This window comes from Scyliorhinus canicula, chromosome 7 (genome assembly GCF_902713615.1).
Source record: "Scyliorhinus canicula chromosome 7, sScyCan1.1, whole genome shotgun sequence".
NCBI lineage: Eukaryota > Metazoa > Chordata > Chondrichthyes > Carcharhiniformes > Scyliorhinidae > Scyliorhinus > Scyliorhinus canicula.
Genome location: NC_052152.1, coordinates 140,317,736 through 140,330,352, shown reverse-complemented (window position 1 = coordinate 140,330,352; position 12,617 = coordinate 140,317,736). Strand labels below are relative to the sequence as shown.

At 43.3% G+C, this 12,617-nt stretch overlaps 1 protein-coding gene across 3 annotated transcripts in view; it reads left to right on the top strand.

Moving 5' to 3' along the window:
• LOC119969410 overlaps positions 1–8,359 on the top strand; it is a 48,106-nt gene extending 39,747 nt beyond the window's left edge. For 2 of the 3 annotated variants that reach the window (XM_038803032.1, XM_038803033.1), the window contains exon 2: positions 7,269–8,359. In XM_038803032.1, the coding sequence (XP_038658960.1) occupies positions 7,470–8,216 (747 nt within the window). In that variant the 5' untranslated portion in view covers positions 7,269–7,469 and the 3' untranslated portion in view covers positions 8,217–8,359. Of the gene's footprint in view, positions 1–850; positions 937–7,268 lie in introns of those variants that run through there. The other variant, XM_038803031.1, reaches the window with a different exon arrangement.
• Positions 8,360–12,617: the final 4,258 nt, after the last annotated feature.

Genomic DNA, 12,617 nt, shown 5'->3' with positions numbered 1-12,617 from the left:
TTTCCTCCAGGTGCTCTGGTTTATTTCCACAGTCTAAAGATATACGTGTAAGATGAATTGGCCATGCTAAGTTGCCCCTACGTAGGGTTATGGGGATAGGCTGGGGGTCTGGACCTTAAGATGCTATTTCAGAGGGTCAGTGCAGACTCAATGGGCCGAAAGGCCTCCTTCTGCATTTATAGGGATTCTATTCTATGGTTTTGTCATTGAATTGAACTTTATTTGAACTTACCTTCTCGGCCTCCTGAGCTTTTATAAGTGCCAAGTAAAGCTCCCTTTTCTCCCTAAGTCAAAAATACCTGCATAAAGAAGTCTGCAAACCTGGTAGTTTGGTACCCTGCTTTTATTTACTCAAAGTTTGAGGTTTGCTCCCCTCACTTTCAAAGTGACTGCAGTGCTCCTTTCAGATGCTGCGGCAGTGCCAGGTTACACCACATTTTACCAAGAAATCGGCAACCAATTGAGGCACAAATAGCTCTGGAGAATTCACCACAATGTTAACATGAATCTGACCCAGGAAAATAGGAAGGGGGGGATGGGGTTGGGTCACATAGTGATACTGATGGGCAGAAATGCATTCCTGATATAATTCCTACAGCTATTCTGACATGGAGAACAATCAAACATTTAGAACCTATGAAAACAAATCATAATTTATGATTTGCCTCATAGCAAAAGGTATTCATCACTTTTTGCTGCTAGCCAGGACATTTTTTCTCTATTGCACCATTTTATGTTATCAGCCAAGAGTCACAGGAAACTAGCTGGTGATGTCACTTTGCACTGTGAGGTCACACCAGTGCAGATAACGATTTGAATTTCCACTGATAACCCGACATAAATGTGTGGAGTTAGAGCAGAGGGCATAATTTTGTCAGGCCCATGATAAAACTCCGGTACACCAATCTTGGGATAATACATAATAGATAATTGAAGGTCAGTAAGAAGCCTATTAGTTAATTAGTGTTCAATAGATTAATTCATAAATAATATGTTAAATTTATAACAGTTCTGAACAGGGTACACAAAATGTACCAAAATCAAACTGAAGACTTGACAGACTACATCATGTCATCAGAGTGACTACTATTGATTAATGAAGGTGTAATAAAAGGAATTAATTTGCAGTTAATCGATAACTTTAAAGAGCTATTGAGATCATGGAAGATAATTTAATGAACCATTTGAGTAGAGGATAATCATTTTATCTTTCAGATTGTACTTCAGCTCTTCTTTGAAAGATGCTATTTTTGAAAGAATTATACCAAGGCAAGCATCGTATTTGAAGCCTCTTTTGAAAGACCAGTGGCAATAAGGTTTTGAAAGACCAGAGGCGCCCCTTCACTATAATAATTTCAATATTTACAATTAATGTTAAGTGGTTAGGGTTGGAGACCACCATTGACAATGCTTGACCAATGGCAGAAATTATTATTGACAATGGGCACATTCATGCTGGAATACATTGATAAATCAACATCTGTAAAGATTTTCACAGATGTGAGTGTATCCCCTTAGCCTGAAGTGATGAACAAGCCAGCATTTAAATGATCAAAAATGTTTGCAATCAGTCTGTCCCCCCTCTTCCTCAATGCTGGCAGATTCATTCACATCATCATCAACTCTGCTATAGGTAAAAATGGATGATATAGCTGAAATCTGAAATTAGTAAAGTCAATATTCAGACCAGATGAATGCAGAGACCCAGAAGAATTAAGCACTGTTTCTGAAATTTCAACTGACCCTGGTTAGAAAGAGGTCAAAAATGGAGAAGCTAGAGTTGGTATGAGGAGGAGAGTAACAGTGATAATGCAGAGGGAAGTCAGGATAATGTTTGTATACAGAACTGAGGTGTTGAGAAAAGTGGCCACCTGACTTGTGCTTAGAGACCAAAACAAGAATAACGAAAACCATTTGGCAGATTGCAGGAAGTGCACACAAATGGCATTACCATTTGGAAGAATTGTTTGGGACAATGGTATGGGAGAAGTCAAATGAAGCTTAACTCCCATCTCTTCTGGATGAACAGGAACAGGCTAGAAGACAAGCTAGGAATGGCCAGATTTCCATAAATTTGAACATTTTTTTTCTTCAACAGTGTTGTTTGGAGGTAGTCAGAAACTCTGATTAACCAACTACTGCGAATTTGTAAAAATTAACTATTGCATTTTTAATATTTTTAAATTGACCATCGGCAGAAGCCCAACAAAGCATAAAATTTAAAGTCAGAAGTAAAAACAGAAAATGCTGGATAATGTAAACAAGGGCTTGAACACTCTTTTCAGATGACGCAAAGCTTCACATGCACCTCCTTCAATCTGGTCTATTGTGTTTGCTGCTCCCAATGTGGTCTACTCTATATTGGAGAGACTAAACACAGGCTGGGTGACCGCTTTGCAGAACACCTTTGGTCCGTCCACAAGCAGGACCCAGAACGTCTTGTTGCTTGCCATTTCAACTCACTGTCTTGCTCTCATGTCGTTGGCCTGCTGCAATGTTCCAGTGAAGCCCAGCGCAAACTGGAGGAACACCGCCTCATCTTCCGATTAGGCACATTTACAGCCTTCCAGACTTAACTTTGAGTTCAACAACTTCAGACTGTGAATTCTCTCCTCCAACTTCACTTCATTTTTAATTTTATCAATTTATTTTCATTTCTTCCATCAATCCGTTTTCCCCTCACCATTGTCTCCCCTCCCCCCAACCCACCTCACTAGAGCCATCTGTTCTCTTTTCCAAGTTTTCCTTAGACACACTGCTTACCCCTGTTCTGCCACAAACACATTCTGATTTCTTAATATGCCACTCTCAACACCTTTCTTAGTCATTATCTCCACAATTGACATCTCCTTTGTCTTTTTGTCCATGACGTATTTGTCCACGACCACCTGTCGCTGGTCCTCTTTCCAGCTCCGCTGCTCCATGCCTGCCCACATGCCCCTCCCCCCCCCCCCCCACCCTCCCTGTCCCCAGCATACACAATGGTATAGAATCATAGAATTCCTACAGTGCAGAAGGAGGCCATTTGGCCCATCGAGTTTGCACAGATCCTCAGGAAGAGCTCTCTACCTGGGCCCAATCCATCACCCTATCCCCATTACCCTATAACCTCACCTAATCTGCACATCTTTGGACTGTGGGAGGAAACCGGAGCACCTGGCGGAAACCTACGCAGACACGGGGAAAAGGTGCAAACTCCAAACAAGAAGTCACCCAAGGCTGGAACTGAACGCGGGTCCCTGGTGCTGTAAGGAAGCAGTGTTTGCTAATCACAGTGTCACCTCATCCTATTTTTAGATCTTTTTCGCTTTGACAAAGAGCCATCCAGACTCAATGCTTACTCGATTCTCTCTCCATAGATGACGGCCGACCTGCTGAGATTGTCCAGCACTTTCTGTTTTTGTTTCATATTCCAGAATCCGCTGTATTGAAGTCGGAAATCTTCTGCTCAACCCACTTTAATTGTGTGACTGCAGAATAAAACTTTTGATCATTATTTCAAAGTGAAATGCAGTAAACGTGCAAGGCACACTCTAATTCTGGTGTCTGTTGACTGCAGAATAAATAATCTATCAATCTGGAAGCAATATAAGTATAGCTTACCAAATATACAAGGGGGATGGACATCAAAAGACCATCCAGCCTGCCTCATACATATTGCAACTGGGCACAATAATCCTTAACATTACCTGCCCACCAGCAACAATTTAATCTCCTGAAAGAAGTACAAGCACAGATTTAAAAAATAGATCAGGGGAACGAAATTCTGGGAAATTTCCCTCCCAACTCCAAAAGGCAGTAAGTTTCAGGAAATGACAGTGACAAATCACCCCGTTCAATATCCCATCCATCATTCGTACACATAAGTTACAGCAGGAAACTTAAGAACATATGAACAAGGAGCAGGAGTAGGTATTTCAGCCTCTTGAACCTGTTACACCATTTAATAAGATCATGGCTGATCTGATAGTAAGCACAAATCTGCACCCAGCCTTCCCCTGATAAAGTTTCACTCCTTTGTTTCCCAAGAATCTATCCACCTCAACCATAAAAATATTCAATGCCACTGCTTCCACCGTCTTTTCATGGTGAAGATTCCAAAGACTCACAACCCTCTGAGAGAAAATGTTTTGCCTCATCGCCAGTTTAAATGGGCGAATCCCTATTTTTAAACTGACCCTTAGCTCTAGATTCTTGTACAAGAGGAAACATTCTTTCCATATCCACCCTATTAACACCCCCCCAGGATCTTATATGTTTCAATCAAGAAACTCCAGTGAATACAAGCCTCCCCTGTCTAACCTTTCCTCGTAAGACAACCCATCCATTCCAAGTATTCTTGTAAACCTTCTCTGAACAGTTTCCAATGCATTTAAATCCCTACTTAAAAAGGAGACCTTTACTGTCCACAATCTTCCAAATCTGGGGCGGAATTCTCTGACCCCCCGCAGGGTCGGGGAATCGCCCGGGGCCGGCGTAAATCCCGCTCCCGCCGTGGCCGGAATTCTCCGCCACCCGGGAATCGGCGGGAGCGGGAATCACGCCCCGCCGATCGGCATGCCCCCCATGGCGATTCTCCGGCTCGCAATGGGCCAAAGTCCCACCGCTAACAAGCCAATCCCGCCGACGTAGTTTAAACCACCTCTGGTGCCGGCGGGATTGGCGGCACGAGCGGGCCACTGGGGTCTTGGGGGGGGGGCGCGGGTCGATCGGACCCCGCGGGATGCCCCCACGGTGGCCTGGCCCGCGATCGGGGCCCACCGATTGGCGGGCGGTCCAGTGCCGTGGGGGCACTCTTTTTCTTCTGCCGCCGCCACGGCCTCTACCATGGCAGAGGAGGAAGAGACCCCCCCTACCGTGCATGCACCGGTGGTGACGTCAGCAGCCGCTGATGCACCGGCGCATGCGCGGACCGGCGAAGGCCCTTCGGCCGGCCCCGACGCCGGGCTGCGTAGCGCCAAAGGCCGTTGGCGCCAGTTCAGCGGAGCGGAAACCACTCCAGTGCGGGCTTAGCCCCTAATTCCCCTAACCCCTAGGAGAATTCCGCACCTTTGGGGAGGCCCGACGCCGGAGTGGTTGGCGCCACTCCGCTACGCCGGGACCCCCCGCCCCGCCGGGTAGGGGAGAATTTCATCCCTGGTCTCACTAGTGACATGTACAACTGAAGCATAAAGACATAACTTCCTACTTTTGTACTGAACTCCCCTCGCAATAAACTATAACATCCTATTTGTTTTCCGAGTTAATTGCTAGTCTTGCATACTAGCATTTTGTGATTCATGCACTAGCAGGTCCCTCTGCACCTCAGAGCTCTGCAATCTCTCACCATTCAGATGATAAGCCTTTTTATTCTTCCTGCCAAAATGGACAATTTGAGATCTTCCCACATCACACTCAATTGGTCAGAACTTTGCCCGCTGACTTAACCTACACGCATATTTTGTAAGCTCCTTATGTCCTCCTCAGAACTTACTCTTCTAACTATCTTTGTGTCAACCTATCCCTTCTAAATGCTTGTCCCAAATCCACACTTACTGTACAATTTGGAAAAATTTACTAAAGATTAAAGAGCTTGTTCTAAGCTATAGGCATGCCACTGGTTCTCACTTTCTAAATCAAATAGCCTATCCCTGAGGACACAATCTAGTTCCTTGGATCTAATAAAAGCCATGTCCTGAAATGTTAACTCTGTTTCTCTCTCCACAGATGTGCGTAGTATTTCTAGCATTTTCTGTTTTAATTTCAGATTTCACGCACCACAGTATTTTGCTTAATTTGCATTTTGTTCTACTTTAATTGATTTTTGTTGGAGCTTCCTGGCACTATAGTCCTGGCACTATACCAGTTGGTCTTGTTCCATTAAGTTTAATTCAGACTTTAATTCAGTATCTTAAATGACACAAAAAGTGTGGTGTTAGCCCAAAGGTGTGCCTAACACTACATTTATCTATTAAATGTCATCGGCCACATGTGGGTCCATTGCTCCTTTGCACCTAGATCTGACTTTAGTTGTCTCTCTTCAGTCAAAGTTATAATCTCTGCATCATCCATTAATTTGCAGCCTGTTTTCTCAATGCCTACATCTAGGGCATTGATGAGTACCATCAAACGAGAACTGTACAAAAGGATATTGTGGAGAAAGAGAGCTCCAATTATAAAGCAGAATCAAATATAGAACATTTCTAAGTTTGTAGCCATTTGAAAATAAACTTTACAAACATAGCCGTTATTAAATGGAGTGAAATCCTAGATTCCTCAAGCTGAGTAAATTTAATAGGTTTGTTTCGAATCACTAGCTTTCGGAGCGCAGCTCCTTCCTCAGGTTCATTCACCCGATGAAGGAGCTGTGCTCTGAAAGTTAGTGATTTGAAACAAACCTGTTGGACTTTAACCTGGTGCTGTAAGACTTCTTACTGTGCCAACCCCAGTCTAAAACCGGCATCTCCACATCATGAGTATATTTAGATTTCTTTGCTACCTTTTGAATTTTGCACAAATTGCATGTTTGAATTCAAAGCAAAATATTTCTTGAAAACTAACATCATTTGATGCATAGAAACATATGGCTTTATTCACTTAAGGAAAGCATATCCAATGGCATTTAAAATGGTTCTCAAAATCCTTGCCACATTGCAATTTGGATATTTATGTTGTTGTAGCAAAGGTAAAGGTAAAAGCAAATTCTTGTTCAGCAGCTGGCATCATACTGGAGAAAAGAAAATTCAGGAGAGATTCAGCAGCTCTGAAAGAGTTATACAGACTCGAAACATTAACTCCTTTTTTCACTCCACAGATCTGCTGAGACTTTCTAGCATTTTCTGTTTTTGTTTCAGATTTCCAACATCCGCAGTTTTCTGAATTTCACCATAACTGAGAAAGTTGGAATGTTGGTCAAACCTTGTTATGTGGACATGATCAAATTCATTTGTGTTTTAAAATTCAAATTCAAATGTAACACAGCATACCAAGGCTGAAATTTCCCTGCCCTTCACACAGGCGGGATCTTCTCGTCCAGCCGATGTGAATGGAGATTTCAATGGCTCGCCAGCCCAGCCACAGGAGAACCCACAGCTGGGAGCTGAAAACTGCTGGTCCACGGATATGAGCATTGACTTCATACACTAACAGACTGCTGAAAATTTAATCGGACTGAATAAATATGTGTAATGCTCTGATTGGAATGATTGTGATCAGTGATTAATTATTTAACTTTAATTAAAATAATTATCTAATGCTTTCATTTTTTGCAAAATTATATTTCCTGATAGGTGATCATTGGAACTAAAGTTCATTCAGAACAAGCTCTGATCTTTAATGACCCCAAGGCATAATTTTGATGCAGTCTGAATGCACTGGTTTGTAGGAAATAACCAGGAAAACTAACTCCAGGATCTGTGGAGATAGAATACAATACTATTTCATCTATCCATGCACCGTTTGTACATCCGTACTGACACTTTCAGTATCTGATGAATCACTTTCCGCTACAAGACAGTATGGAATATCCAGGACAACAGTGGAAGCAGTGGGGAGATTATTATCCAGAGATATACTCCCAGAGCTTTTATGAAGGATATTCATTAAACACTGTACTCGGTAATCATGCAGATTATTTTCACCATCAGAATTTTTTCAACCACCCAACTATGACACTGAGCAGGAGATCACAGAATGTACTTCTAAACCGTGAAGGATCTTCGTCTCACATAATTCCACACCAGCAGCTTGAAAATTATCAACAAACCAACCAATTACAAAGAACAGGATTTCCTGATGCAACTTTCTCGTCTGTCCCTCGAGTGATTGTCACATCTCGACCTGGCCTGCCTCCTTATGGAGCTAATAATGAAGGAGTAAAGCAAAATGAAGCACCCAAAATGTGCATTCTTGCTCTTGCTATGATGATAGCTGGCATCCCTACAGTCCCTGTACCCAGAGTAAAAGCAGAGGACATGATGGTGGCAGCACAAAAATTTAGAGCGGACAACCCAAACCTCAGTGGAGATATAGATGAAATGCTAAAGGACAGAAGAGAAAGGAAAGGGGTCTTTACTGTGGATCATGTTTTCCCCAGTAACAGTGCGGATGAAAGAATCAACTGGAAGAGAACGAGAGATAGTACAATTCGTTACCCTCAAATAAATGTCCTGGTATTAGAGAGTGATGATCGGGTAGATGCAAAGAAACACAAATCAAATGATTTGATGCTCATATGAACACAGAACCCTTTAGAATAGAGAGAGCAAAATGAAAATTACATTTGTTACAAAGAATACGGTTTATAAATATGCTTCTGTTAGTTCTTTAACATTTGCAAAGAATTCTTGAAAGTAAATTTGTAAACGATTGACTATCGTAAGCTGTGCTTACAGTCCAGTTATTCTAAATTATGCTTTTTAATTAGTATTACTGTGCAGTAATACAAATAACATGTGTTGGGTGCCATTTTTAATTGGTAATCTGCAAGGTTTTGGTTATTAAAGCAAATGCAAACTTTCGAATCCAAAAGAGAAAGTGGCATCTAATTATATATGAATGATAAAGTTGAGCACATGCATTCTTTATGGGGAATGATGGGAATCAGTGGGAAATGGAGCTTTATTACATTCTCCATGTTACTTGCAGGGTAGGTAGGACATTGGCAATTTTGGGCTGAATTTTAATATGCAGAGGATGAGTGAAGGAAGATTGTTAAATGATCAGAATATATGAGTGTGCCAAAACATAACATGATATGCTCAAACAATAAGCAAAATACTGTAGATGCTGGAACAGAGAATTCTGGAAAACTCAGCAGGTCTGGCAGCATCTGTAGGGAGATAGAAACAGAGCTAACATTGAGAGTCAGTTTGGCTCGCCAGAACTAAAGAGAGGTAGGAATGTGTTTGATATTAAAGTGAAGCTGTGAGAGATTGTAACAAGATGTGGCAAGCTTAAGAAGAAAAGACAGATGGTCTGGTGTGGGGGACGGGAGGAGGTGTTGTGATGGGGAATACATGTATGGGATATTTTTTGAAAAGGTGTTTAAAATGAGAAAGCTGCAGAACTCAGTGTTGAGTCCCGAGTGCTGGGATGTGATGAGGAGGTAAAGGGACAGGTATTGCACCTTCTGCGAGTGCCAGGGAAGGTATCGTTGGAAGGGGATGGTGAGTTTGGCGTGATGGAGGAGTGAACCAAAGTGTCACAGAGGGATTGGTCCCTGCATAATGCTGATGAGAGGGTCAGTGGAAGGTGTGTTTAGTGCTGGCATCATACTGTAGTTGACAGAAATGGCGGAGGATGATCCTTTGAGTGCAAAGGCGGGTAGGGTGGAAAGTTCAGGTTAAGGGACGGGAACGGGTGAAGACAGAGGGGCAGTAATGGGTCAAACCCAGTTGACTGCCTTTTCATGCACAAGTGGGGGGGAGAAGGGTTGGGGGGGACCTCTCTTCAGGGAAAAAGCTGACATGTCCAATGCACCATTTTTCAAAGATGTCATCATCAGGACAGTTGTGATGGTGGAAGAGATATGGGGCTGGATTCTTCGCCCCACCACATTTCTGTTTCAGCACGCCGACGGGATGCTCCATTACGCCGGCTGGTCAATGGGGTTTCCCATTGTGGGGCAGCCCCACGCCGTCGGGAACCCCCCGGGCTGCTGGCTAAATGGAGCATCCCGCCGTCGGAGAATCCAGCCTCTGGCATGTGAATTAGTTAAACAGGTGGAAAGAATATGGGATCGCAGCGGGCTCATACTGGGTTGAATGGAGAAAAACACCAACACTGCCCACTTGGCCTACCAGTTGTGAACACCCAGAGGATGAGTCATCACTGACATTTGTCGACTATTTAAGGTGAGCCATAACAGGATAAGGGTGGGCAGACCAACATCACAATGATCAACAAACTGATATGGAAGATCAGCAGAGTCGCAAGTTTTTGGGTTAGGGTGAGGAAGATAGGCATGGGATCAGTTGAACGAGAGGCTGTCAGGGCATGCGGAGGAGGGACACACACTGAGTTACGACCCCCTCAGGGGCCACGCACTGCAATTCCCTTCTTACACCATGAAATATGAACTCCCCTTGTAATTGTAGAGGCAGAGCCTCCCCCTGACTGGGAGATGTGGTGATATGCCTATGAGCCACGTCACAGTTGGACACACCATGCAGTCTCAAGACCAAGGTCATGTGACCTGGAACCGGTATATAAAGAGTGATTCATCCGGCTATCTGCAGAACATGAGATAGAGGGTAATAAGACGTACATGCAACATGTCAGCAGAAGTTGTACGTTCCAGAGGAGTAGCAAGACTCCATGATAACGTACTCTGTATCAGGTTGCCACCCTAACGCACGAGACACAATAAAAGGATCTTTGTTGGACAGATCAAAGTATTTGGTGAGTTCATCTTAAAGTACAAGGGACAAAACACAACAGGAGGAGCATCGCAGTATATAAACCCTGGCCTGGGTGCAGCGCAGGGAGGGTGTTACTTCGGGGTGAGGAGTTGTAGTACTTGTGGTTATTGTGTATAGTATAAATAAACCTTGTGCTTATCCAGCCTACAGTGCGTTCCACAAAGTCTCTTCCTTCGGCTACTACATTCTTAACCAACGACAAAATGTTTAAATTCAAAGTAGGAAGGGTGACACGATGGCACAGTGGTTAGCACTGCTGCATCACTATTCAATCCTGGCCCCGGGTCACTGCACGTGTGGAGTTTGCACATTCTCCCGTGACTGCGTGGGTTTCACCCCCACAACCTACAAATATGCAGGATAGGTGTATTGGCCGCGCTAAATTGCCCCTTAATTGGAAAAATTTAAAACAAAACTAAAAAAAAATGAATTAAAAGTAGGAAAGATGCCTACATCCAGACAACATTTGACCGGAGCTTTGACAAAATGTTGCCAATCACTGTCTCCTGGTGACCAGATCACTGCATATAGATCGGATCACTGCATATAGATCGGGTTTTGAGAATTACATCAGACCACAGTTTTGTGACAGACAAAACATAATAAGAATGCACTGAGCTCAGAAAGCCTGATTACAGCACCACCTGCAGGCAAGTTTAAATGACCTGAAAGTTTAGACATTGAAAGATCAATAGGAAGAATTACAGGTGACAAGACATGCTGGTTTTAGTGTTATAAAGATAGAGGGCTGGATTCTCCATTATTGGGGCTATGTCCCCATGCTGGCGTCCAAACGGTGGTGTTTCACGCCAGAAAAACTGGCATCAAAGGGACACAAATTCCTGGCCCTGCAGGGACCCGGATATACATTTCACAGCTTTTGCTGCAGATACGGCGCCCGCACTTCCAGGTCGGAGGTCAGGCATGCGCACGACCCTCAGCTCCCGCACAAGCATTTACCAGCCGTCTGTAAGACCAGCCCCCACCCTCTGATCTGCTTGCCCTCAACCTGTTTCTTGATGGAACATGGATTCTCCGCCCCCTCTCCGGACGTGATCCAGCCCATGAATGAATATTTGTATTGATGCTCCCCCCGAATAGCAGAAATGAATATGGGATTGCAACGTAGCAAAGAAAGAGCAACTGGTGAACAAAATAAGAAAAGGCACATTTACCAGGAAATGGGAAGTCAGAAAACAGAAGAGTTTTGCAGTTCAGCATATACCAGACACGTATCCTATATGGGAGATATGGACAGTGAATAAAATGGAGAATCAATAGGTGGGATAATACTGAGGGAGGGATTGATGTGGATGGATTTTGTTGTTGGGTGAATTGTTGTGGGAGTGATTGGTTGTCTGGCAGGGAATTCCCATGGATATGGGTATTGTTGTGTGGGTGAACTTGTGGGGGAAATTTGTTGTTGGAGGATTGTTGTCAGAATTGGATTGTTATGTGGATTATTTTGAGTTTGTTTCTGAAACCTATTTATTGTCACTGATTTTCATGCAAAAGCTACAGTAAATTAGTGGAGGTATTCAGGTGCCGTTCTAAATTACTTTAATTGTTCGGTGCTTTTTGTTGCAATATGCCTTTCAGGGATATCAACATGACATCACCAGAAGGAAAATGCGTCATGTGATCCAGTGTTAGTTTCTCTTTTACTTTGAGCAGAACACACACATTTCTGGTGTCTTCAACTTTGTGCCTATATATGACTGTTCTATTGTCACTAGTCTTAATAAATGAACACACAAATGGTTTACCCAGTCCCTTATTTGAAATTGGTGCCCTGTGTCTTGTACAGTGAATAAGCTGAGGACATTGTATCATTAGAATAACATGACATGGCGATTAGTGGTGGTCAGACAAGTGGCATCAAGATTAAGTACAGGTACGATATGGCGAACAGTCTTAGGTCAGACTGCATGCACGAGAAGACCCTCAATGTTTTGGTCCGGCCAGAGCTAAATTCAATATCGGAGAGTGTTGAAGACACAACATGTTGGCTGCGATGAAAAGCTTTGAAGATGCTGTGCTGAGACAGCGCTCAAGGAAAGAGTTGGTAAGAAGATGGTGAGATTTATGCTGAGATTATAGTGCATAGCTTCTCAGTTCCATGATTGGGATAACGCGTGGTGAGGGCTAACACAGGGTTAACTCAGTTGGGAAAGACGAATGACCGGAGTGTGGGATCAATAACGACCAATCGAAAGT